General features: G+C 41.1%; 1 protein-coding gene across 1 annotated transcript in view; it reads left to right on the top strand.

Annotated features, from left to right (window-relative positions):
- The window catches only part of DOCK10 (dedicator of cytokinesis 10), a 127,150-nt gene that overhangs the window by 58,308 nt on the left and 41,479 nt on the right, over positions 1-27,363 (top strand). The window contains exons 8-24 of the mRNA XM_054385942.1: positions 992-1,175; positions 2,698-2,783; positions 4,733-4,816; positions 5,843-5,998; positions 8,231-8,452; positions 9,106-9,228; positions 10,026-10,108; positions 15,367-15,489; positions 16,723-16,802; positions 18,332-18,519; positions 19,101-19,166; positions 19,975-20,067; positions 21,949-22,072; positions 22,224-22,345; positions 23,238-23,324; positions 23,859-23,951; positions 25,228-25,346. Of these exons, the coding sequence (XP_054241917.1) occupies positions 992-1,175; positions 2,698-2,783; positions 4,733-4,816; positions 5,843-5,998; positions 8,231-8,452; positions 9,106-9,228; positions 10,026-10,108; positions 15,367-15,489; positions 16,723-16,802; positions 18,332-18,519; positions 19,101-19,166; positions 19,975-20,067; positions 21,949-22,072; positions 22,224-22,345; positions 23,238-23,324; positions 23,859-23,951; positions 25,228-25,346 (2,033 nt within the window). The remainder of the gene's footprint in view (positions 1-991; positions 1,176-2,697; positions 2,784-4,732; positions 4,817-5,842; positions 5,999-8,230; positions 8,453-9,105; positions 9,229-10,025; positions 10,109-15,366; positions 15,490-16,722; positions 16,803-18,331; positions 18,520-19,100; positions 19,167-19,974; positions 20,068-21,948; positions 22,073-22,223; positions 22,346-23,237; positions 23,325-23,858; positions 23,952-25,227; positions 25,347-27,363) is intronic.

The raw sequence follows: 27,363 nt of genomic DNA, 5'->3' as shown, positions 1-27,363 counted from the left end.
TAACAGATCTTGGACTCAGCCTATTGCCAGCATACTGGGCATTGGTTCTTACTCTGTTCTTTAAAAGGATAGCATTGCAGTAATTGAACAGCACCACACCTTACCTGCTGCCTCCTGCAAAGAGTTGTTGAAATGGCCATTAAAATCCTTCTGGCACAACATCAACAGTGGGAGGTACCCACTGTCATCTCTTCATGTGAAGAAATTTGTCCCATTACAGTCTTCTGTCAAGATTTACTGGTTAAGTCCAAGTTTAGGCTTGTATCATCCAGAAATTCTTCCAGAGAAGCATAACAATAGTAAAGTTATGTTGAAATGTTCTCACTCTAACCACAGTGTTCTTAACTCCATGATGTGCTCAGAAAGTTACCTTCATGTTAGCAGCACCCATCCAATATCTCAAACCAGAAGATTTTTTACATGGTTCATGGTGAGCTTTGACCTGTTGAGGTCCAACTTCATCATTCAGAAATGGAAGAGTCTTTGACCACATGCTGACTTCTCTTACTTGAGATTTTGAATTTGGTGAACTCATTCACATTTTCACTGAGCAAGTATCTATGGCTTAGAACTGCCTAGTACCTTCTAGAGTGTCTGCTCTGCTGGTAAGACGTAGGATACTTCAGGCTTTGGAGACACACTCTCCAGACAGTTATGACTTGTAGCAATGCTGTACTTTGCCATCAGAGATCTTTCATTATTCCACTTGTGAGGAATTTCTTACTGTTTGAAGTGTTATTGTCCATAGTTTTAGATTTCTGTGGCTAAATAGAAGATGTATGTTTGTCTATAGAAGATTTTAGATGCACAAACACCCAACAATAAATTTTCGTTAATATCACATTGCTTGAATTTTCTTCAAAGCCACTGAATTTTGCTCAAATGTTGGTTTTAAGGAGTGGTCACATACAAGTCCATCATAGAGGTGCCTTTTTCTGCACCTTGTTCGAGTTCTAGCATTTATTTTTTTTTCCTCCTTTCATCCCAACAGAATAACAGGCTTAGGAAACACGCCTTCGAGTTGAAAATGAATGACCTCACATACTTTGTCCTGGCAGCTGAAAATGAACAGGATATGGATGACTGGATTTCTACTCTCAACAAAATCCTGCAAATAAATCCAGAGGGAAACATTCAGGAGAGGAAAAGCGCAGATCTGACTGATCTGAAACTTGGTAAGAATGAGCAATGTCTTGCATTGGAATTTATTTTTAAGCAAAAGCGAAAAATTGAGCTTTCAGATCTCACTATTGAATCACTTTAACTGCCTCAGTCTCTGGCGGAGTCTGTACCAATCGATTCCTGTCGAAGCAGCATCTGTCTTTTGGCAATCCCTGGAGGATGTCAGATGATTCCTCACAGATCATTTTCAAAAGACTGTGGGGGAGTTAAAGCTGCTCCCCACAAAGTCAGATAGAGCAACACAGCTTGGCTTTGCTTACGCAGCTCTTTGTCAAATCCAGTCTTCTCTGTCAATGATATTGTAGTACTTTGTGTTTCAGTGCCTGGGGAGTCTGAAGCTTTTAAAGCATTTTGTGCTGCAGAAAGGTTAGATCAGTTCTTTTTCCAATGTTTTGTTTTCTTTAAAAATCTTTTCCTTGGAAGCTTTACTGGCTTTTGGTTTCTTGCTTTTGTGAGTTTGTGTATTAATATGCTTTCACCGTGGAAGAAAGTCTTGGATGCTCTGTTGCACTGTGCTCTTCCCATGGCAGTAACTCATTCCTCCACATAATAAATCCCTGCTTGGTTTGGATGAACCCCAGCTGAAGTTGTGAGGCTGAAAATACTTGAAACCTTAATACAGATTTGCACTGCTTGTGCTCTCAGCTGAATCAAAGTGTTGGGTCCATATGGGTCTGAATCCTGGGGAAGTTCAGAGCTATTTGAAGTCTTTACCCTGGTGTTGATAGTATAGTCTGGTTTTGGAGGGACAGCATACTCATTATACAGCTAAAGATGTTTTTATAATCTGGAGATAGAAGAGAGTTGCACTTCAGAATCAGAGAAGTGCTTTTGAAAATCCCACCCATGGGGGACATTAATGAAACAGGGAGAAATATGTGCATAAAAGGTCAAAGACATAAGTCGAACAGAAAGCAGAGGACTTTACTGGTAAAAACCCTAATAACAAGCAAGAGGAATGTGCTATGGAGTTGACTTGTCAAAAGGCATAATGCTTTCTTGGCAGAAGAGCCCCGAGTGGCTGTAACAGGCTGAGGGACCTAGTGAAAGCAGAATGGTCCATAGTGAACTCGCAAAGCAAAGAGTAGGCTGTGCTCTGATCTTGTGGAGTACGGGCTGCATCCCTCCCCTTCCCAAAAGGCAAGTGAGGTTCTGCCTGCCTCCCTGAAGACTCCCTTTACTGGGAGTCCAGGATCTTCTAAGCATAAACCCTTGGAAGGGATTGAAAGAGCAAGGGAAGATGTCTCTGTTGTGGGCATGATGTCTGTGTCAGGCATCTCACTGAGAAGAGACAGGCCTCTTATTTGAAAGCTTAAATAAGGACCAAGTTACAGTGAGCACCAATGGGAGATGAGGTAGAGGAGGACAGAGGCTTTCATTCGTATCTCTTCCACTTGTTACCATGATGATACTAAAGGGAATAGAAAGAAGTATCATGGGGAGAGATTTCCGTAAATCCAGTGGTGATTGTGAGTATAATAAAAAACATTTGATTTTTTTTTTCCTTTTTTTCAGACCCTGCAGAAGTTTCAGTGAATTGTGACTGCTCTCAAGAAGAGACTGATTCTTCAGAGAGCACCTTGCACCCAGACTTTGCAAAAGTAATGGGTGTTATATTTATCTTTACAGGCACAGCAGAAAGTCTGCTGCTAGGTGAAAAGTGTCTGCTTATAGGTGACCATTAGTGCTGGGAAAGGTTTGAAAATACAGCACAGCCCCTTGTCATTGTTAGAGTCATGACAGGGATGATTTTCTTTCTGAGCATCTTTGTTTAAAAGAGGAAACCTCCACTGAATATAAAGAAAGGATGTGCTCCCTAAATTGGTTTTATTTAGCCCTGTGAAGTCTGTAAAAGTGTGGTGCCTGCAGTTGTCTGTGAAATCTTTCCTCTCTTTAACTGCATTTCAGAAGAGCTTGGCCCTTGGAGAGCCAAGATTTCCTGTGTGAATTGGAGGGAAGCAAGCCTTGAACTGCTCATCACCTTCTGTAATTTCATTGAAAATACGTGTGGTGTCAGGGGAGGCCTTTTGTCCTCTGGATCTCATCAACTGCTGCTTGTAGATGAAAGAATTGTAGACTGTGCTGAGAATCTTTTAGGTGAAAAGCCAGATTGGAAATATTTCACTGCTTTTTTTTGAATGAGTGTATGATCTGTTTGTGATCTTCCGTCAGTGACCTGGTGTAGATACTATCTACCTACACAGCTGAAGGCTGTTTGAGGATGATGTTCAAATAGTGTTTGAGGATGATCTTCTCTCACAGATTTGGACTGAAAGCTGCAGATGCAAGTGGAGACAGAATTTGGTCCATGTTTTCCTGCAGGTTGAGTTCATAGATATGAAGTAGTCACCTGGAATTAAATACAAACAAACAAAAAAACCGCCTATCAAACCCAAAATGAAAACAAAGCAACCAGCAAGCTAAAATGTAACTGTCATCTCCTCTCTTTCTGTTGGTGTAATTAACGGAGACAGTTCACAGACCGCAGTGGCCTGCAAAGATAAAATAGATGGTCTGCATGTTGTGCAATGCTTATATTGCTCTTTAGGTGGTTAATTTCTGTTCCCCCACCTTGTTCTTTACCCCTGGCTGCAGCAGGGATCTGTGGCCTGTCCCTACAGCAGCTACATCTCCTCATCCCATCTCTGCCTAAACTAGTAGATCAGGGACACAGTGGGACCTGCTCTGCAAGCCAGCTTATAGGTGGGACATGTTGGAAAGTGAACACAGGGCTCTTCATCTTGCTGTGTTGCTTCTGTTTGTTACTTAATGTGTGTTAACAACGTCATGGTATTGTGAAAAACATGAAACATTGGATGGGATGTGACCAGGAGTATATCCTGTACCATGCCACCTATGGTTGCTGGTTGGGCAACCAGGAAGGTTGTGGTTTCCATTAATAGTCCAGAGATTGAAATATAAAGAAAAGCTAGGAAAACCAAAATGTGGAGACAGACGGAAGGAACATAACTTGTTCAGACTGAGAAGGAAGGTTTCAAAGATACTGTGAGGAATCTGTATGGGGAAGAGAATGTGTAGGGTGTACTTTGCATGTTGGATGAATGGTCTTGAAGAGTGGGGAATAAATTATCACAGTTAGATGTAAGGATAAACTTCTAAAAGGCAGAGAAGGAAAGGACCAAGTAACTTGTCTGTGGGTGTCATTGCAGTGTGTGTGTGTGCCTACCTGTAAGGCTGATGTGCACTCCCCTGTTTCCTCTGATACAAGGGGGTTTCTGTAGGACTGGGATTTTTTTTTCCCTTAGCTCAGGAATCCCTAAAGTGATGTTACTGCAATGATCCACCACTGATCTCTTCCATAATGGATTCTTTAGTAACATTATGAACTTGAATTGCTTAATTTCATCTATTTTGGTATATCAGGGTCTGAAAATCCCTGCCTTATAACCTTCAAAGGGAGATAACTGTTGCAGAAATGAGAAGTCTTGTTACAAGGGAACCATCATTCCTTTGGAAGTCTAACAACTGTATGGATTTCTGTTTGTTTTTTTTTTCTTTTTTTCCCCTAATTTATTATCTGTCTCCACAGTACATCACAGAAACAGAGGAAACAGTGAAAGCCTCTCGCAACGCAGAGCGACTAAATCTTTTCTCTTTGGATCCTGATATAGCAGTAAGTGAATTTTTTAATTTCTTTTTTTCCCCCCCCTTCAAGTTCCTAGCAGTTTTAAAACACAAATGATCTAAGGTAGCTGGGTTAGGTAAGGCACCAAAGTGGTCTAGAGTCCAGCAAGCAAGCGGGTATACCTGAAATGTTGGCTCTGAAGGGTGAGGGGAGCTGTCTCTAGTCCATAGAGATTTCTATTGAGATTCTATCCATATTTGATCACAGAAAGCTTGAGGGTGGAATTGTCTGTGAAGGTCATCTAAGTCTAGCTAAGCTTGGAATTGATAAAGCAAACTGAAAATATTACAGAAGCAGAACTTTCTCTTGAGAATATTACAATATCAGTGTTTTCTTGTTATTAATTGCACTGAATCTGACTGCAAAACCAAGAATGGATATAAAAAGAAGTGGGAAGGTACAAAAAGCTGTGATGTGGAAAAAACATGCAGCTGGAAATGTAGGGAATGCAGCTTTTTATCTTAATCTTGCTCATAATTTAGTGTCAGAGTTCATGATTCAAAGAACATTGTTGCACTGGATGTACATTTGTTGGTGATTTAACTGGAAACTTTATTTTAGTTGAGAAGAAGGCTTAAGCAGAATCAATCAACTCTAGTGCCATTATTAGAAGTACTAAGCTAATTGAAACAGTGATGTGGTGTATGAGAGAGGAGAAAAGCGAAAGTCTGAAATCTAATCCTAAAGGTGATGTTACAGTCTGAAAATATAAGGCTGTTTAATCTATATGAGGATATTTAAAGATGCAGTTTCAGAAGCAGTAAGTGAACAACAAACAAAAAAATCGGTTCTAAAACTATAGCAAACCTAACTTGGATCCTCTGACACTACATATGTCCTCAGGTAATCTTTTGGTTTTGCTTCCTGATCTATTAAGGCTATGATGATGTGAAGACAACAGTGACTTTTGAGGGCTTCAGAGGCTTCAATGATAGTCAAAATCTTTAAAAAGTTTAGTTAGTTTTGGAATGCCATGCTTTTCTCATGTGGAACTAATTGCCCAACTTATTTCAGTCACTGAATCCTCAGAAAAAGGAGTTTCCAGGGATAAACTTGATGATCAAACCATTTGAAGAAAGGCCTGCAAGGAGGATCCTGATAACTTGCAAATCCCTTACTTTGAATCTCCAGGCCTGTGTGACTGAAAATGAAAATGATCCCGCAACCAATGTAAGCTGTGCTTATTTCTATGTCATTTTTTTCTCTCTTTTCTCTCTATTTCTTATTTCTCTTTTCTTTTACACCTCTATCCTTCCCTCCCTTATTTCTTTTACTTTTTCCTCTGGCTTTTCCTTTTTTCTCTTTCTATGCACTTGTTACTTTGCAAAGAGGAAAGCTTGTGCCACACACACAGACTGCATGCACTCCTTCTCATCTGCCTGTTCCTTTCGATTGAATAATGAAACTTCTGAGTAATGAACAGCTTGAAGCTGATGTAAATTGCAGACCTTTAGCTACAGTTCAGTGGGGAATTAAAAATCTTAGTCTTTGATTCTAAACAATTTCTATAGGAAGAACAAGTTCAAACTGCCAAGGCCTATGTAAAGAGACAACAAATACCAGTTGCTAGCGAGCTGTTGTTTTGTTTTTTAGAGAGAGAAACCAGGAATGAAGCAGATTAAATTACAGAAGACAAAACAAAACAGAAAGGATTGGATGCTTCATTTATTGGAAAAACCCAGCTAAAAACAGGACAAACAAGAAAATTTTGCTTATTCTTAGTTTAAGAGGAACAAGCAAAGAAAAGCAAGCTGTAGCTTTTAGTTAGTTCTCCTCACAAACAGGAAAGTTTTGAAAACTGTGGCAACTCAACTCTCATACATTACAGATGAGGCATTGATTTCTTTTATTTTTTTTTTTCTTCTGAAGATGACCTCTACAGTGAGTGCACATTCAGCATGATGTAATCAATATGTTTTGCAGCTTTTTTTGGCAGGCTGGAATAACTGTTTAAATGAATTCATGATAGCTGTACCAAGGGCATGCAGTAATTCACTGTATCTGAGTCTGAAAATGCAAGAGTCAGAAAAAGCACAGAATATTGTACCTGCCATGCATTGTTCTTTATCTCCAAAGTCTTAAGATTCTGAATTCTGCACAACCAAAGGTGCTACTTTGAGACTGATTTATTTCATCAGAACTCTGGAGGCTCTTTGGAGGTTACTTACAGTTATAGAACTTAATTTCTTGGTACTGTGCAATAGACCAGTTTGAATGCTCTTGATTTACCAGCTAAATGGAACATATATTTCCCACAGAGTAATCCCAGAATCTCCACATGGTGGGGGTTGTAAGGAGCCTCTGGAGGGTAAGTAGTCCAACCTCCCTGTTTAAGCAGGCCAGTCTGGAATCTTTCCAGGGAAGGAGACTCTACAACTTCTCTGGGCCAGCCTGGTCCAGTGTGCCAACACCTTCACAGGAAAGAAGTTTTTCTCCATGTTCAGATGGAACCTCCTGGGTTCCAGTTTGTGCCCAGTGCCCCTTGCCCTGTTGCTGGGCACCACTCTTGACACCTGCCCCTTAGCTATTGCTAAAATCCCCTCATCTTCTCCTGGCTAACCAGACCCAGGTCTCTCATCTTTTTCTCATCAGAGAGATGTTCCAGTCCACTTATTCTTTTTAGTCTGAACCCTCTGCAGTAAGTCTCTGTCTCTCTTGAACTGGGGAGCCCAGAACTGGTCACAATACTTCGGATGTGGCCTCACTAAGGCAGAGTAGAGAGACAAGAGAACCTCCCTCAATCTGCTACCCATGTTCTTCTTAATGCACTCCAGAAGACCATTTGCTTTCTTGGCCACAAGAGCACATCATTGGCTCATGGTTAACTTGTTGTCCACCAGTAATAGACTTGCATGTTTGTACCAATAAAAATGTTTTCATCTGTTTAAGTTTGTCATCTTTGTTACACATTTTGGAAGATCTCTGGAAAGCTCATCTTCATTATTCTGTGCTCTGTAATGACTCTGAATCTACATTTCGAACTTCCTGCAACTTAATCATACAGTCATAGAATTGTTCTGGTTGGAAGAGACCTCCAAGATCTTCAAGTGCAGCCATTGACCTAACACCACCAACTTGTTTCTCAGGGCTTCTGTTCGTTTATTCTAAATATCATCTGTGACAAATGCATTTGTTTTTATTCTGCCAGCTTCACAGTTAGCTGTCAGTTACTCTTCTGGTGCATTAACAAACTGCCTTTAAGAGCACCTAAAATCCCCATGGTTGGAAACTAACTTTGGCAGAGGTATATGTGAGCCTGTGTTGTTAACAAATCTCATCATCTGTAAATGACACTTGTTTGCTTGTCTTTTTTTTTTTCTAGCTGCAGGAAGCTATTAATGGATGGAATTTACCCCCTTGCTCTCAGTTACCACCATATTGTGTTTCTGGTGTTTTCTCCAGGTAGAGCCTTTCTTTGTGAGTGTGGCACTGTATGATGTCAGGGATGGCAGGAAGATCTCTGCTGATTTCCATGTGGATTTGAACCACACCCTGGTTAGACAGATGATTTCAGGTCCTTCTTTGTCATTAGAAAATGGCACTGTTGAAAATACAGACTCCAATGAAACAGAAGAACCACAGGTCAAGGGGTTCCCAGAGGAGTGGCTGAAATACCCAAAACAGGTATTCCACATGTGGCTTGTATTCATTTATGTCAGGGAATTTATCTGTGCTACCAGTGGTTCTTATGTTCAAGAACACCTTTTCTTTTTTTCTGTATAGCAATGGTACATGTATCCAGATGCTTGATTTTTGAGCTCCCTGTATGGCCTTCAAACCAATTAATGTCAAAACCTAGAAAAAAGTTAACGTGTGCTATTTAGAGGAGCTGGCCATGTGTCCTGTGTTTTTTGGTTCATTTGCTGAGATGTCCCAAGCCAGCCAAACAAAACCACAATGTAAAACAACCCCCAGATCCTGTATTAATCACAGAGTACTTTCACATTCTTGCTGCTGCTGGAAACCTTACCCCTAAAACCCTTACCCTTTTCCTTTCCTGATCATTCCCCCAAGGTATGACTGATCTAGGCCATCATTTAAGTTCTGTCCAAGAGGAACAGTTGGGTTAGGTGATGCTGATGTGCTTCTTAAGTCCGCCTGTTTGCAAGGTGCTGAGCGTGCACAAGCTCACTTCAGCCCTAGCAACTAGAGATAATAATCCTTAATAATCCTGTCTGGATCTGGTTTGTGACTGTTCCCATCAGCAGAGAGCACTGGCAGGATTTCATTGCTCCGGCGTCGCAATGCACTTTTTAACTGTTCTCTTTTCTCCACAGGCTCTTTTTTCCATAAGTAATCCTCATTCTGAGATCGTATTGGTGGCAAAAATAGAAAAGGTGCTTACAGGAAACATTGCCAGCAGTGCTGAGCCTTACATTAAGAATCCTGATTCTTTTAAGGTAATTTAACAGGAGTATCAGTTCCTTTGTTGTCAGCTTCAGCCTGTTGGAAGCTGGAGACATTACAAACTGTGCTCACAAACCTCACCGGTCTACGGCTGCTGAACACAAGCAGCTCACTGGAGGCCCAGCTGAAGAAAGCAGATGTCCAAGCTCCAGTGACTGACTGAAGCATTATTTTGTCTGCAGCATATGAATCCATTTGTGGTGCATTCCTGCGCTAGTTATGTCTTAGCAGAGTGAAATTCCTTTTCAGCCGTATTTTATGAGTTACTGCACTTCATATATGAGCCCAGTTGGGGTGGGCACCTGTTTCTCTTTGAGAGCAGGCCACTGGGTATGTCACAGGAAAGTGGAATAACTGTAACTAACATAGTTCTGCCTGAAAGGGGTAGTGATAGGACAAAGGGTAACAGACAAAAACTAGAACCCAGGAAGTTCTAGCTGAACATGACAAAAAACTTCTTTCCTGTGAGAGTGCTGAAGCACCGAGCTACCCAGAGAGGTTGTTGGAGTCTCCTTCTTCGGAGAGATTCTGAACCTGCCTCGACATTGTGATTTCCAGAGGTCCCTTCCAACCCCCACTATACTGGGATTCATCTGTAATATCTCTTCTGTCTACTTAGAACCTTTGTTTCAGTTCGGTTTTTTGGTTTTTTGTTAAGAACAGCATCAGGGTAAATTATTTTGGTAACACAATAGCAGGAAAGGAGTATTTGAATGTGCTCTCTGCTATATTTCAGGTATTATGATGATGCTGATTAAATAATTCTTACTTTTTTTTTTTTTTTTTTTAGTGTGCACAGAAAGTGCTAAGATCCAACAAGCAGTTCTGCAGCAAGCTGGGGAAATACCGAATGCCATTTGCTTGGTCAGTGAGGTGTGTATTAATTCTTTTTATAATTTTATAAGCATCTTACAGCTTATTCTGCCCTGAGAATTGTGTTCTTTTGTTCTTTTTTTCTGTCTGAAGCTTTCTGCATGGTCTGGGACCTCAGAAGATCTCACAGCTTTATTATATCATTGTCCTATTTTTCACACAACTGAACGTTGTGACTTTCTCACTAAATGTTACTGTGATGAAATCTGTTCTGCTGGTCTGTAGTGAAGTTGCCAGGGAGTAGCAAAGGTGGCTGATAGAATGTCAGTTTATTCTGAGCTCCACCAGTGATTTGGTGCTAAAAAATTACTAAAGGGACTTCAAAGTCACAGTTCTCACAAGAATTTCCCACAAAGATAATTACAGTCTGAAAGAGACCTAAAACATAGGTGCACAAGTTTGAAGCTCTGTTCTTGTGATGATGCCTGTCAAGTTTTAGGAATAATCTAATCGGGGACTTGGAGGTTATGGTGCCACTAAAACAGTGCCTTGGGGTTGATACTGAGGGATTATACTACAGGTATGCTTGCATTTTCATGGTTAGTAGGTGACCAGGAGCTGTTATTTCCTCATTGGGCAGGTCAGTGCAGGGACAGTAATGGATTTTTGTTATTACTTTCTCTCCTCCTGCATAACATCTTCCTGGTCACATCCTCAATATTGAGACACATCTATGCCTCTTGATCTCCTACCACATTAACTCACAAAGCCAGATATGGCTTTCTTCTTTTTGTTCTCCCTTCAAGTTTCTGTGTAATTCCTTTCTCTATTCTCTTTTGTATTCTCCTTCACAGTCTTCTGCAATTACACAGACTCACAGATTGGGTTGGATTGGAAGGGACCTTAAAGGTCATCTAGTCCAACCCCCCTGCAGTGAGCAGGGACATCTTGAACCCAGTCAGGCTGATCAGAGCCCAGTTCAACCTGCCCTGGGATGTTTCCAGAGAATGGGGGCATCTACTACCTATCTGGGCAACATGAGATACCACCCTCAGTGTAAAACAGGTCTTCCTTCTGTCTAATCTAAATCTCCCCACTTCTAGTTTAAAACTGTCACCCCTTCTCCTTTCCTCAGCATGCTGTTGGCCTGGAATGCAAGAGCAACCTGTCTGAGACCTTCATGTGTGTTCATGTGACAGCTCACCTTGCTGTCTGCCACGCATTGAGCAGAGAATACACAATTTTATATTCCCTATAGAAAGGGAATGCTCAGCGAAAGCATTCCTTCTTCTCTGTGGCTTCTGTTCTGACCTTGGAGAGCAGCCTGAAGCTGCAGGAAAGAAGGAAGAGCAAGTGCAAGGTGAGAAAGTCACATTGTGACTCTGGCCATGACTGCGAAAAATGACTGTGTGCTCCTGATGTGGACATACGGAGCTCCAAAATTACAGTTTCCCTCACCAAGAGTAGGTAAAAGCTTGTGATTTTAGAGTATGGTTCTTAGGTGGCACAGGAGAAAACACAGAGTGATGTACAGCTCTTTGCAGAGTTCATTTATTTTTTATTGCTGTGGATTTCTGTTGATATCCAGTAGGAACAGGAGAACTATGTGCACGTTTAAGAGAAAGTCAGGTAATGTGTTCTGCTCTGTCATTGCCAGCTCTGGGATACTCATTAATATTTACTGCTGCTGGATAGCCAAAGGAGTGTTCATCAAAATCATATTGATGGGTGTCTCATGGGCTGACAGAGCTACTTTCAAGTGTGCAGTGGAATGTACAATGGCAAGAGGTGGGGGCTTGGCATCAGGCTGGCTTGAGGCTTTTTATTAACTCTGCCCTGACTGCACGTGGTCTGTGTTAGTGCTGCCAGTGATAACCTGCAAATCTGTCATTGCTGTAGCAATCTTTAGGTGGAGTGATCTATTTTAACCAGTTCAGGGTCTGGCTAGTGGCTCAGACATGTGAAGAATGTTTAGGCATTCTTCTGCACCTCAAACACTGTCTTCAGTTTCAGTCCACTCACTACAAGAAGGACATTGAGGTACTGGAGTAGGTCCAAAGAAGAGCAAAAAAACTGGTGAAGGAACTAGAGTTCAAATCTGGTGATGGAACTAGAGTCCAAGTCTTCTGAGGAGAGGATGAATGATTCTGTGAGATAATATATTTTAAAAATCATTGACCAACTGCACCAAGTGTGTGAGCATGTTGGTATCAGTGGCATTGCACAAGGAATTTATTAAGTTCATTGGGTCCAATTCTGCACTCATTTACATCTCTTTATGTATTTACATTACTCAGGACTCTCTTTTGTAAAATCAAAGTATAATTTGGCTCTTTAAAATCTATTTCTGTTTTCACAGCTTGAAAATAGAAGTTTCCACAGGAGACTATCACACTACAGGGGGAAAAAATGGTTTGGCTCTGACCAGAGCAAAACTCTGGGTTTGGAAATGTGGTTTCCAGTCATTTCATTCTGGCATTAACCACACTCCTGGGTTTGTGTGGAAATTTTCCCTCCTTAAAGCAGTTACAGATGCGATTTTTACGTATGCATCCAGCAAGCCAAAATCTTGACAGTTGAGTATTGTGCATGTGACTGAAACTCTTAATGAGCTTATGTGACATCCAGTTTGTTAGCATCATTCAAAAGCATGACTCAGGGTTCCTCCCTGGGTTCTTGCTGGCGCTGGTGGGATCTGGTGTCTTGTCTGCTCTCGCAGGTATAATTATGGGATGTGTTAGAATTACAGCGTGTCAGATACCTCCCCCGTTCTCATCTGCCTGCCAAAGCTGCCAAAGTTTGCAAATATGTGCCTGAGCTACATATTGTAGATGAGGGGAAATGTCACTCACAGAGATCCATTTTTACACTCCTTCAAACCTTCTCCACCCTCATAAAATTCTTGGTTTAGGGCTTAGGAGTTGAATCTTTCAGCAGCTCATGCAGCTGCTGGTCCAATTCTCAGCTGGTGTAGGTTGGTGTGGCTGCTAGTAGTGAAGCTGGGCTGATTTGCAGTAGCTGCAGGTCTCATGCTGAATCTCTAACACTGGAGGTGAGCAGTTTTTCCACATCTAGTCCACCCCCACTGCTAAAGCAGGGTTCCCCAGAGCAGGTTGTGCGGGATCACAATGTCCAGGCAGGTTTGGAATCTTTCCAGAGAGGGAGACTTCACAACTTCTCTGGGCAGTTTGGTCCAGTGCACAACACCCTCCATTCAAATGGAGCCTCCTGGGTTCCAGTGTGTGTCCATTGCCCCTTGTCATGTCATTGGACACCATTGAAAAGAGCCTGGTTCCATCCTCTTGACTCCCACCCTTGATGAGCATCGGTGAGATCCCCTCTCAGTCTGCTCTTCTCCAGGCTAAACAGCCCCAGATCTATCAGCCTTTCTTTGTTAAAGAGATGCTTCAGTTCCCTCATCATCATTGTAGCCACTGCTGGACTCTCTCCAGAGTTTCCTGTTTCTCTTGAACTGGCAAGCCCAGAACTGGATACAATATTCCAGATGTGGCCTCACTAGGGGAGAACCTCCCTCAATCTGCTCATCACACTGTTCTTGAAAAGGGTGCACCCCAGGAGATCATTTGCCTTCTTGTCCACAAGAGCATATTGCAGGTTCCCTGAGCCTCCCAGGAGGCAGTGCTTGGTGCTCAGTACCACTGACCTAGGGTGAGATTCCAGCACGGACCTGGTTCCTTTTCCACTTGACCTACAGTCATGCCTTGGAAATGCTGCCACACTGAGTAGTGATTTCCTTGGTGTCAGAGCCTGCTCTGGAATTAGCAAATTGGCTCCAGCAGAGCCTGAGTTTGCTCAGCATCTCCTTGCAGAGGTGGAAATCACTCACTGAGTGTTTTAGCCTAATAACTGAAGATTGTTGACATGGTGTGTTGGTGTGGACCTTATTTTCTCTAACTGCTGGAGGCAAAACCCCAATAGAAGAGAGCTGATTATTCTCCCAGTTACAAAGAAACCAAGTAGTGGTGCTTCTCCATGTTAATTAACTTAAGACACCGTGCCTTTATACTTCTTGGGATCCTCTTCCAAAGGTTTACTCGATTATTTTGCATCTGGCAACAATTTGTGCTGGCTTCAATTCTTCTTCTCACTGGCAGTGGAACAGAGGAGTAAATTAAGGAAGCAAGAGTGGCCAAATGATTCACAGAACAGCACTTAGTGTCAAGAACATTTTACTTTTGTTAAGCAATGTTTTTCATACTACAGTTGAATCCAAGGTTTGTTAGTTTGGATAGCAGTTACATTATCCAGCCCAGCCAGCATGTGTAACCCTTGGGGATACACAAGGGGCAGTGAAATGTTTTAATTAAATCTTACAAGTGTCAATGAGCAGGAATGTACATTTCTGGGAATGTTTTCCTCTGTTCACAACAGCTGATACTCACTGTTCCCAGTTATAGGCAGATACTTTTTTTTTTTCCATTTCATTTGTAGCTGGTTCACTAAAAACTGAGTCAGTGCTCCACAAACTTATTTAGTGAAGAACAGCTAAATCCCAGTGAGCTGGTGTCATGCTGCTGGAGCACACAGGGCAGATTCAGTGCATAGGAAGAGTCTGTAGAAGTCTCTAAGCTGGTTCTGCAAAAGCGTGTGTTTCTTTGTATGGTGAGACATAGTGGTTGGGATTTAGCATCTCGACATGATTCCATTTAATTAAAACAATCATGATTTTCACTGGATATCAACTTCTTGGATAAAACTACCTATTGATGGGATGAATTCTTCAAAACACTTCCTTGAAGTAGCGAGTCCGTCTCTTTGTTGACATGAGTGCCGATGTCCTTGATGTGTGAAACAGATGGTAAAGCCACACCAGGATCAGGGGTAGTGACTGTCAGCCAGGAATGACCTCTCTGGGGCTGCCCCCGGAGCTGACCAAGAGGCTGGAGAAGATGTCTATGCAGCTGGGTGATGGAGGGGTTGGTGGGGGTGGAGAGCTGGCTTAGTGAGGTGCCCTACAATTCCAGCTTCCTCAAGTGAGACTTAGCTGCGGGTGGGGGTGAAATGGTGGATGTTGAATGAGATGGGGATCTGTTCTAGCATTAAACTCCAGCAAAGTCTTAAGTATTTGCAGGACTAGGACTGGAGATGCAAGTAAACTGATTTTGCCTATGCTCCTACAGATGTACAACTCAGAAAAGCTTTCTGGTGTGAGGCTCTGCAGGGAGCCCTTGAACCTGTGTTAGAATTCCTGTCACAGCCTTATTAAAGATTACACTACAATTACAAATGTACAAATGGGTATATACATACCTATCTGGTTGAGTGTTTGTAAACATGTCATTTTTGTTTCTTTACAGACCAGTGTTTAAAGATAATCAAGGAAATGTTGACAGAGACTCCCGATTCTCGCCTTTATTCAGGCAAGAAAGTAACAAAATTTCCATGGAAGACTTGATTAAACTAATAGCAGAATATAGAAGGTAAGGAACAGATTTTAATTTGCTTTGCAAATGAATAAAGGCTTTATAGCAAATGAATAAAGGCTGTACAGAATAATTTTTCACAGCTTTTTTTTTTTTTCTTCATTTAACACAGTGCTCAAGCAGAAATGCTAAATTAGTGTTTCTCACATTAGCTTTAGGCTGGACTTTGTAGGAAAACTGAAACATTATTTGGCACATTAATAAATGTTATAACCTATAGACAGTCCTTAAATTAGCTTGCATGAAGGTAAGTGCAGGTGAAGTAACCAACAAAAGAATATTATGTCAGAGCTAAAAAGAAGGGATGCAGAGAGAAGTGTTTCCTCACTCCTCTGTTTGTTTGAGTCTCCATGACAAACTGAAGAGTGGATATGGGAAGGAAAAACCTTCTCCAAAAGTTTGGCAGTGTGTAAATTAGTGAGTAGTGGTTTGGCTGGATAATCTTCCACACAGGTGTAAACCAGATTAATTCTAGAGCAGAGTCTTTGTTTATGTTGGATAAGAGACATGACAATTGAACTGTGGATTTCTTCCTGTCCACACTACTCTTAAATATGCCCAGAAATGAATTAATATAATTAACTTCTCCTGTTCCATTTATATAAAATCAGATTGTAGAAAGTTTGAAGGTCAGCTAGAAGATTTGGATCAGACCTTTAATCTCTTGTGCCTTCTTTCTGGTCAGGAAACTTCACTGCAATTGTCACTACTCTTATTAGAGTCACATCTGATGGGTTTGTCTGTCTAAAGCATCTCCTAGATAAAATTAATTTAGCATCTCTTCTTATATTGCTTGGACACAAGGACCACATCATGGTCCCTTTTCAGCATGGCCACTGCAGAATCCATGGTGCTGTGAGCTCCCCTTGTCTTCCTTTTAGAGAACGTTTGATTCAGACTTTAGGAAGAAAAAGTAACTAAATTAATCTTCACAAGGTTAGGTTCGTCAGTTTCTTCCTCTTCTACAAATTATTCAGTAATATTGCTTACAAAGAGAAAACAGGAATGAGGCCAAGAATGAAAAAAAGAAACAAAAAATACCCCCAAACAAACCACATTTCTTTCCTGTTTTTGCATCTGATGTAATAGCCAGTAGGTGTATGCTAAATATGTTTCACCCATGTTTGTATCTTCAGTCAAGGCCTGGTTTTCATTTTGCATTAATTCCTGTGATGTGCTTCATCTCCCTTGTCCTAATTCTCTAAAATGTTTTCTTTTCTGTCATTGCAGAGCAGAGAAGATTAGCAAAATCCAGACTATACCTGGCTGTTTGGAGATTGCAGTTGACTGTGTTCCTTTGGAACATCCAAGTATGATTCCATTTCATAATTAATGTTGCTAATTAAGTAGGACATCATAATAGGCTTTCTAGCCATAACTGCTGCCTGAAGACGGTTCTGGTAGAAGTATCCATTGTTGTATAGAAATGTCTATGCCAAGGAGTGTTCTTGATTTATTTTCATTTAATTGCACCATTCTTTGTTTAATTCTGTACCTGAATCCACACACAATGAAAGTCCAAGGACCGCTTTTTGATCTCTAAGGGATCAGACAAAAGAGATGAGTGGACTTCTGTAGCTTGAGATTAATCACCTTGCACTGTTGATGGGCTGTGATGCTCATCTTTTCTGTGAATTAGCACATATGGGACATGCAGCAGATTTCAAGATCACAGAGTAGATGGGGACTTCATTTAGAGATCACTCTGGCATCAGTGCAACAACTTAAAAAAAGATGCTTCTAACTGGGTCATTCTACCTCTGTTCAAATTTTGTGGTTCAAGGGCCACATTTCATCATAGAATGATTTGGGCTGGAAAGGACATGAAAGATCATCCAGTTCCAACCCCCCTGATAAGGGCAGGGTCACCTTCCACTAGACCAGGACCTGCAGTACTTGCGACTGTTACTCACTTTTGCAGAAACTCAGGCCCATTGAATTCCCCCCTGAAGTCTGTCATCACGTATCTTGACACCATCTTCACAGATAACAAAGTAGTTTCACTAAGATTTCAAAAGCAATTTTTACTTTTAAAAGTAGCTCTTAACTTGGAGCAGGCAAAATGGTCCAAAGCAGCTTGGGCCTTGTACTGTTACCTGGCTTAGTGTGTATTGTGGCCAAGCTAGAGTCTGTCTTTGAAGGAGTATGCACCAGGAAAGTGCCCAGTTCCTCTGGAAAGTCAGTGAAAATTCCCTCAGTCTAAAGAGTAATGGCATAAGCATTTATTTGATATAAGGAAGATTTGTCTGAATAAGGCTGCAATATAATTTAAACACTGTACCAGAGAAATTCTACGCTGTAGTTAAATGTCTCACCAGTTCCATGGCATGGGCAAAATATTCTTTGTCTGGATTTAATCTCTGCTGTCTAGCTAACAGAGTTCTCATTTTCATCTCCCCAATGCATCATATATTTAATCTAGTTCTGCGCCACTTGTTTCTTTATTTCATTTAGTATGTTCCTAAATGGTAGAAAAACTTTCATGAGATATTGAGCTGTAAAATTAATTAGGAACAGTGTCACTTGTGTAGAAACTGTCCCTATGCCACTGGTGCTGTTATGCCATCAAATGTCACTGAACACTGTGTGTCAGAAGAGGTTTTCATGCTGTACTATTTAATTGGAGAGATAAACCATTTCAGGATGATGAATTGTAATTGTTCTGAGGAAGCATGGATTCAGTTTAAGGCAGGATTTGGCCTGTTGCTCTCACCATTACTTATTCTTGGCAAGTTACAGCAAGATTTCACTTGTTCCATCTCAGTATTACTTATTCTTACTAGTAAGGCCATGAAAACAAACATAGTATGTGATAGGTTTTTTCTCTGTTCTTTTCAAGACTGTGTAACTTCATCATTTATTCCAATCAAGCCATTTAATGACATAAGGGATCATCAACCCACAGTGGAAGTTGAAGAGTTTGTACAGGAATCAACAAAATACTCTCGACCTTATAGAGTTTACAAGAACCAGTTATACATTTATCCCAAACACCTCAAGTATGATAGCCAAAAATACTTCAACAAGGTACAGTATGGGCCCAGGCCATGCAGGTGCTGAGCTCTCACTGACATGAAGGAGTTCTTATTGTTGAAGAGGGGGAAATGGGGATTTGAGCCACTGGCTTGACTTTTGACCTTTTTGCAGTCATAAAATATTGGCACAATTTTAATGAAGTGAATCTATGGATTAATTTTGAGTTGTGTCAGTGATTCAAGGAGAGATAATGTGATGATAGCTTTTCACAGTTTTCAGAAGGGCTACATGTTAATGAAATATGGGCTGACAAAATTAATCTGGATAATATTTGTAGTTCTTAAGTGAAATTTGCATTTTCCTGGTGACTGAAAATTCATTAAGGACAAGACACAGGTAAGTGCTGGTCACTTTGTAACATGCTCCTAACAGTTTGAGATCTGGCTCACATTCTGCCAGTTATTTGAAACAGTATTTCTACTGGTATCACTGTGACTTCAAGGTGTTTTAAATACTGATATACCATGTCTGTGTTTCTCCAAGAGTTGGAAATAGCTTGCCTCAGGCCTTACAGTTTTCCTGTGTGTTTGAGTGCCCCCTTTCTGATCTAAGCTTTAACACTTTATTTTCAGGCAAGGAATATAACAGTGTGTATTGAATTTAAAGGCTCTGATGAAGAAGGAGCGAAGCCATTGAAGGTGAGCCACAAGAGTACATTCAGAAAGCAATGTTTCTGAGAACATCATTTATATTATCAAGGCTGTGCTGAAAATTAATGGGTGAATGTTGTATATCCTCCTACATTTACACTGTGCTGCTGTTTGATCTCAGTTAGTCATAATGATTCCAGTGATGCCTCTCTGACTTGTGGAGGGAGAAGAAGATGATATTAGAAAAAGTAGACTATTTTTTTACAGTGCAATTTATCCTAAAATTTAGCTGTTTACCCTCTATTTCTCACCAAGCTCAGGACGTTTGCTTAAAGATAGCGAGGCACAAATTGAACATAACCTTAGACTTAATCCTGAGCTTTTCTGTTGACCAAGGGCTATTTATTGAAGTTTTGGTTTGGTTCCCCCAACAATAAATAAAGTTGCTATCACTCAATAATCAAGAGCCTCCAGACTGGATGCTGCCAGCAAGGAGGTGGTTAACTGGTGTAGCTTTTGTACACTGAAAAGTCAGTAAAGGTGTTGTGTTGTGTATGGATCTGTGTAAAAGGGAAATAGCTTCTGTGAAGCATTCTTCTGAAAACTCTGATAACAGCAAGGAAGAAGTCTGAAGAGTCTGCATTGCTCAGTAGAGTGTAGGGTCATTTTCATGGGATCAATGGACTTTTACTGGAAATGCCTATTAAAAACTGCAGGTCTGAGCACTTAAAATATTTCTTTTAATATTTGATCAAAGAAATTATCAATCTTTCATGATCTCTTTATCAATGTACATGCATTCTGCTTGGGATCAGCAAAATTTCCCAGTGTAATTAAAGCCTGTTACTTTTATCAGCGTATTTATGGGAAGCCAGGTGGACCATTATTTACATCGTCAGCCTACACTGCTGTGCTGCACCATTCCCAGAATCCTGATTTCTATGATGAGGTCAGTCTGCTTTTTTCTTTCATTCACTGTCTGCCAGTCCCACACATTTGCAGTGAGGCAAAAAAATATGCATAAAGACTACTTGTGTTACAATTTCTTGTGGATCTGCATGGCTCTGTCTTGTGTAGATTTTCAGGCAGCCTCATATTTATTTTTCTTTCCTTAACTCAGTGAAGCCTTCCTGCTAGAAAATGTTTTGAGTACAGATAAGATGCTGTAGAATTAATTAGGAACAGTCTCGTGCTCTAAAATGCACGTCTGGATCATGTTAAGGGTCCAGCTGCAACTCTGAATGTAATGCAAACAGTAAACATGATGGTGAAGGGCTGTCAGGACAAATTCCTCTCTGTGACACAAGTTCTGCATTGGGGCATTTTGTTGACGCAGTTATCTAGACAGCATGTCCAGTGATGTATAGTGGCTGCAGCAAGTCATTTTGCTGCTGCTTTTGAGGATGCAGCTTTAGAGGAGAGTTGATACTTTGGCCTTTGCTAAGTGTTCATTGCATATGCATCTCTGTTCCACCCACACGATGGATTGATCCCCTAGGCTCTCCGCAGGTAAACTTCGTGGCACCATTTCAGTGTCTAGTGTATTTGATGGACTGTGAATGGCATGTGTCTGTGCTGGATTTTCCACTGCTGCTTTCTGTGTAGTGATAAGGCTGGCAAACACCATTAGTATTTAGCCAGGATTTTCCAAACTGCTGGCTTGACCTTGGAAAAACTTCTTTTTTCAGTTAAAGTTAATTATCATAAAATGGCAGGGGCAAGACCGGGAGATAATGTACAGCTACTTGTGAAATACCAGTTTAAGACTAATGTTCAGGTACAGAGGTGGGGCTTAAAGTATGACATCCTCAGAGATCTAGAATCCTCCACTTTGTGAGACATGTTTGGGGTTTTAACACATCTGAAAATCAGAGAACCACAGAATGGTTTGGGCTGGAGGAGACCCCTAAAGGTTGTCTAGTCTAAACCCCCTGCAGTGAGCAGGGACATTTTCAACTAGATCATGAGATGCTGGTGAGGCTGAACAAAGAACTGGATTCAGATCTTAGCAGCTGGCTTGGATGGAAGAGGTGTGCCCTTACCCTCAGTGATCCTCACACAGCAAGGACAGTCTGTAAATGGATGAAGTATGTTATCAAGAAAGTTGTCTTAATCTCCACGTCTGAATGCCCATTTCACATCTATATTTATAATATTAGATTCTTGTCCCTAAGCTTATGTTGCATTGGAATAATTTATTAACAATTCCTCAACCTTACCTCAAGCATAAGGTTAGCTTGGATAAACTTCATCATAGCAAAGGGTCTTTTTTTATTAGTTCCCATGGTAATGTGTTTTGATTACGTTGTATTTTTATTCAGATAGGTTAATTGTACCTCAAAGCCAATCTGCAGGGATTCATGGAGGACATGATGATATGGGATTTAAGACTGAGCAGAAATCGTCAATGAGAGTTTATTTTCATGTCAGCCTTTATTACTTGGTCTTTTACATGAAATGGAGGTGAAGCAATAGCAGAATTTGGTCATTCTGAAAATAGGGGATGGCTATTTACAGCTGCTGGAGTGCAGGGGGGGTCACTTCTAAGCAGGGTCCATTACTCCAGTTCTGTCCTCTTTCATCTTACGCTTTTTCGTCATAAATGCAAATATTCATCTGCAAGAGGGAGACTTAAAAGCTGGTTTGAGTAAAAGTGATGGATGATCATCCTAAACCATTTCCTTAAGAGAACATCTATTAGCCATGCAGATAAACGTTAGGCATTTTGTACTTAAGACCTCTGTAGTGAGCAATGTCACTCATTTAGACCATCTCTGATACCTGGTTTAATCTATTTAACTAAAGTGAGGTGTAACATTTTACATTTCAGGTGAAAATTGAACTTCCCACTCAACTCCATAAGAAACACCACATTCTGTTTTCATTTTATCATGTCACCTGTGACATAAATGCAAAAGCTAATGCCAAAAAGAAAGAGGCTCTGGAAACACCAGGTACCTGTAGTAGAATTACTTTCACTTATGAGTATAAATGCTGTTCATTCAAATAAGGATTGCAGAATTTCTGGCTGGATGTTTTTGTCTTCCTGTGAACTTGAGCAGCTTGTTCTTCTAGAGACTCACACTGATTTGTTCTTGTGCGCAGTGGGATACGCATGGCTTCCATTGTTGAAGGATGCCCAGTTAGCTTCCCAAGAGCACAATGTGCCAGTGGCAAGCAGTCTGCCTCCCAGTTACTTGAGCCTTCAAGAGCCAGCTAGTGGAAAGGTATCGATTCACACTTCCTTGTTACTTCAGTGATGCAGAGCTTTTATTTTAGGATGTTTTACATGAGATCAAAATTGCATTTGTGTTTACCTGGGCAGCCTTCTCCAGGGCTCCAGTACCCCCACAGGAATGTTTCCTCATAGGACAGTTTTTCTTCATGTTCAGATGGAATGTCCTGGCTTTCCAATTTGTGCCTGTTGCCCCTTGTCTTGTTGCTGGGCACCACTGAAAAGAATCTGGCCCCATCCTCTTGACAGAGAGATGCTCTAGTCCCCTCTTCAACTTTGTAGCCTCTGCTGGAATCTTCCCAGTAGTTCCCTGTCTCTCTTGAATTGGGGAGCCCAGAACTGGGCACCGTACTCCAGATGTGGCCTCACTAGGGCAGAGTACGGGGATTGAGGAGAATCTCCCTTGACCTTTTTGGCCACAAGGGCATATTGCTGGCTCGTGGTGAACTTGTTCTCCACCAACACTTCCAGGTCCTTCTCCATGGGGTCTCTTTCCAGTAGGTCAACCCCTAAACTGTACTAGTGCAGGGGGTTATTCCACCCAGATACCCCTGGACTGGGAGTCCTATGTTGCTGATTCACAAGTGTATATGGAAAATGTGTATTTTGTAAGTAACTGTATTCTACAGTACTGCATCAAACTTCTCCAAAATATGAGTGAGAGTGATCAGAGAGAACTCTTGTCACACACTCATGCCCTATGACACTCATTCTTCAGCTCACATGGTCCACAGTCATAGTTCATTCCCCAGTTTTGTGGTGTGATATTGCAATTTTCTACTAATCCTGACCAGTTTGGAAAGGTAGAGCAGTGAGAACCTGACACAGACTTGAATAAGTAGGAAATAAATGAAGAAATTCAGTAGTTGTTGTTGTTTTAATAGCAGATCAGCTGTGATGTAAAATGGGTGGATAGTGGTAAACCACTCTTCAGAGTCTCTACTTTGGTTGTGTCAACAGTAAATACTCAGGTAAGATGAATTTCCTCTTAACTCTGTTACCTGTTTGCAAACAAAAAGTATCAGGGCAAGCTGCTTTAAAACCTTGCATGAATTTGTTTCTCTGACATTTACAAGTTATTTGAATGTAGAAGGGAAAGATGACAATAGTGGAGTACACGCTTTAAGGAAAAATATAAATAATTTAAAATTACTTCAACAAAAAAAATGTGGAATTCAATTCAAACAACAAAAAATGGATTATTATGAGCACCAGGAAAAAAAATCTGGCCATCAAAATCCCATAGATTGTGAAGAAATAATTATTTTTTCACAACACTAAAAAAAGAGTGGTCAAGGCACCTAGAAATAAGTTGAATATAGCAAGTTGAGCTGGCCAGTGAGTTGTGTTCAACAGATTGATCTGTCTTGTGATGTCTTATGTCTGATGTGGTAAGGGACCAAAGTGTTTTCTTTGGTGTCACAGGCAATTGATGTAACTAGTTCATGAAGATGAGTTCTAATCCTGTCTGTAATTTACAGTAATGCGAAATCTTACCCTTTTAGGATCCGTACCTGAACAACTTTTTCCATCAGTGCCAAGAAAGGGAAAAGGATCTATCCCAACCTCCTACCTCACACTTCATCAGTTCTTGTAAGGTAAAGTAACCGGCAGTGCTAGCTGTGTTATTATTATATTTAGGGCTTTCTCTCCGTTGGTCCATCACTGCCCATCTCTAAATGTGGCAATGAGTCCGTAACAGCTACAGTCAGACTTACTAGATGTGACAGATGCAGTACTGGTCACAGGGCTGTCTTCGTCCCTTCTCATTTAGAGCATGGCTGCGTCTTCCCCATCAATGTTTATAATCCAGCCTCAGACCTTGTTAAGGTATGATCTGATGTTGCTCCAGGAATGCCCAGAAAAAGGGGCTGTAGCCCCAGAGCTGCAGGATTCCTGCTTTCCCTCTCTCACCTTAAATATGTCGCATGTTTACTTCCTGCTTGGCTCTTCATGCTTTAACTTTAAAAACCTGGATGTTGTCCAAAAGGCTGTGCAAGGCATTTTGTCCATTTAAGTCAAGGATGGCTGTGACACCATTCCAGAGCATTAGCTCTACAACCGCTGGCATACAGCTTTTATTTAGTATTTTTCCTTTTAGCAGTCTGTAAAATCTAACAGGTGTTCTGGGGTGTAGATTTTACTATCCTGTAGGTGCTTTCTCTCTTTCCTTCATTGCTAATGTTTTCCTGTTCCTTAGTCAGGGTTTTAGAGCTACTTGGGAAGAGATACTTGGTTTAATAAGCAATTAGAACTCCATAAAAGCTTCACAACTTTTCTAGACAGTGTCAGTTACCTAAAGTACCAGAGCTGCACTGTCCTTTCTTTGCTTTTTGCATTTTACCCTTTAAAAAGGCATTTTATTAGAAAATAGAGACAATGTTGTATGCAGCAAGGGATCAACTCTGAAGTATAACCAAGGAATAAGTAATTCTGCTTTTGTTTGTAAATCACTAATACCTTTGGAGGAATTCTGGAGTGAATTGGAAATGACTGAAATAAAACACTTGGAAGAATTCAAAAGACAGTTGTCTTTTTTCATTTAAAAACTCAGTATCCTCTTTGCTGGGTTAATGGTTGGACTTGATAATCATAAAGGTCTCCTCCAAGCAAAATCATAGGAGATAATATAATCTCAATCCACTGAGGTTAAAGCAATAATATCACTTTTTACCAATGTGTTTTTAATGGACTTATTTTAGCCACAAGTTCAGTTTATCAGATCTCTGCATAAAAAGAAGGAGCCTTCCTAAAAACATTAGGGAATACATGTCTTGAAGGTAGTAAATAAGTGTTTTTATTGCTGTTCCATATGTATCCTAAGTGAAATATGAAAATGTGGTTTGGAAATCTCTCATTTTCTTTCCGTTACAGAATTTGCTGAGGATTGAGAAGATCCATGTAATTATGAATTTTCTTCCCGTAGTCCTGAACCAACTCTTCTGGGTTTTGGTGCAAAACAGCGATGATGAAGTTACAACAGCTGTGACCAGGTATCTGAATATCTAGAGCACAAATGAAGATATTAGTCCAGTTACAGCTGCTCTTACTAAGGCTAACTGAGACATTTAGACTTCAGTAGTTAAGAATCCTGCATCCTCCTTAACTCAAGGCTCTGCAATTAACACACGGAAAAGTGTGGTATCATGGGCTGACTGATACCAACCAGGGAATCATTGACCATGGTGAGCATTCAGTTTTGAGCACCTCACTCCAAGAAGGAGATTGAGATGTTGCAGCATGTCCAAAGAAAGGAAATGCAGATGCTGAAGGGTCTAGAGCACAAGTCTTGTGAGGAGCAGCTGAGGTTACTGGTGTTGTTTACCTTGGAGAAAAGGTGACTGAGGGGGGGGACCTTCTCGTTTTCTACAACTACTTGAAATTAGGTTGGAGCAAGGTGGGGATTGATCTCTTCTCCCAAGTAACAAGTGATAAAGCAAGAAGAAACGGCCTAAAGTTGTGCCAGGGGAGGTTTAGGTTGTACAGTAGAAATAATTTCTTCCCTGAAATGTTTGTCAAGGTCTGGAACAGGCTGCCCAGGGCAGTGGTGGAATCAGTCCCTGGAGAGATTTAAAAGATGTGTAGATGTGGTGCTGAAGGACAGAGTACAATTCTATGACGTGGCTCTCTACCCTGAGGTAATTGTAGGTGAAGGTCTCATTCTTAAGGAGCTACATGCTTCCTAACAAAGCTGAATATCAATTTCAGTTTATGGTTGGGTCTGGGCATGTAGAGATCAGTATAGCAAGAGTTTAACAGCTTGCAGCATCCAATACAGAGTCAAATAACCAGGTCACACTGTTTGGGGCATATTTTAATTAGAGTTTATCAGCAATAACTGAAGAGCAGTGGAAGCATTTTCCAGTGAGCAAGCAAGCAGCTGGAATGATTTGCTGAGTTTCTCACCCCTCCCATAATGAAATTGTCTTTATTGATGCTGTTAATTAGGGCAGCAGGAAAAAGAAATGTCCTGGAAAGATTATGATAGTCTCTGCAGGAGGGCAGAAACTTGTGCTGTATTTCCTTCTGGCCATAGAAATGGCTTTGTTGCCCTTCTGCCTGTAGCTAAACATGGAGACCACAATACAACTAGCACAAAAAATGGCAGCTGTCCTTAGCAGCCCTGTTAGACTGATCAGTATCAGTACTTTTTCTTTCTTTCCACAAATTGTTCTTCAGAATTAGTTCCTGAAGAAAGATTAATTAGGAAAACTTACAGGAGCAAGGAAACTAGAGTCCATATCCTTTATCAAATGAACATGGCTGCTTGCAGGGCACAAGAATTAGAAGAACTTTTCCTTGTAAACGTATTATTTCCCCACTGCATATTTTCAAAGGGAGAGAGGCAGTCAGACCATCACCCAGGACCACTTTATGGCCAACAAATCGAGTGGTGTGAAGGCTGGGGAGATAGAATGAAAAATTGTTGCATCCTTGCATACTCTGTCGATGATATGAAACCGTGAGGAGTGGCTGACACACTTTCAGGCTGTGCTGCCATTTAGCAAGACTTGGACAAGCTGGAGAGTTGGGCAGAGGGGAACCTCATGAAGTTCAACAAGGGCAAGTGCAGGGTCTTGAATCTGTGCAGAAATAGCCCCCTGTACCAGTACAGGTCAGAGGTTGACCTGCTGGAAAGCAGCTCTATGGAGAAGGACATGGGAGTCATCGTAAGGAACAAGCTCTCCATGGACCAGCAGTGTATTGTCTTGGCCAAAAAGGCCAGTGATCCCCTGGGGTGCATTGATTGTGACCAGCAGATCAAGGAAGGTTCTCCTCACTCTCTGCCCTAGTGACACCACATCTGCAGTATTGTGTTCAGTTCTGAGCTCCCCAGTTTAATAGAGACAGGGAACTACTGGAAAGAATTCAGAGCAGGCTACAAAGAAGATGAGGAAATTGGAACATCTCACTGGTGGGGAAAGGCTGAGAGACCTGGGGCTGTTGCCTGGAGAGAGGCCGAGAGACTGAGAGGGGATCTTCTCAATAGTTAAAGGGTGGGAGTCACAG

This window comes from Indicator indicator, chromosome 13 (genome assembly GCF_027791375.1).
Source record: "Indicator indicator isolate 239-I01 chromosome 13, UM_Iind_1.1, whole genome shotgun sequence".
Classification (NCBI taxonomy): Eukaryota; Metazoa; Chordata; class Aves; order Piciformes; family Indicatoridae; genus Indicator; species Indicator indicator.
The sequence above is the reverse complement of the archived record's forward strand: the minus strand, read 5'-3'. Positions and strand labels throughout refer to the sequence as shown.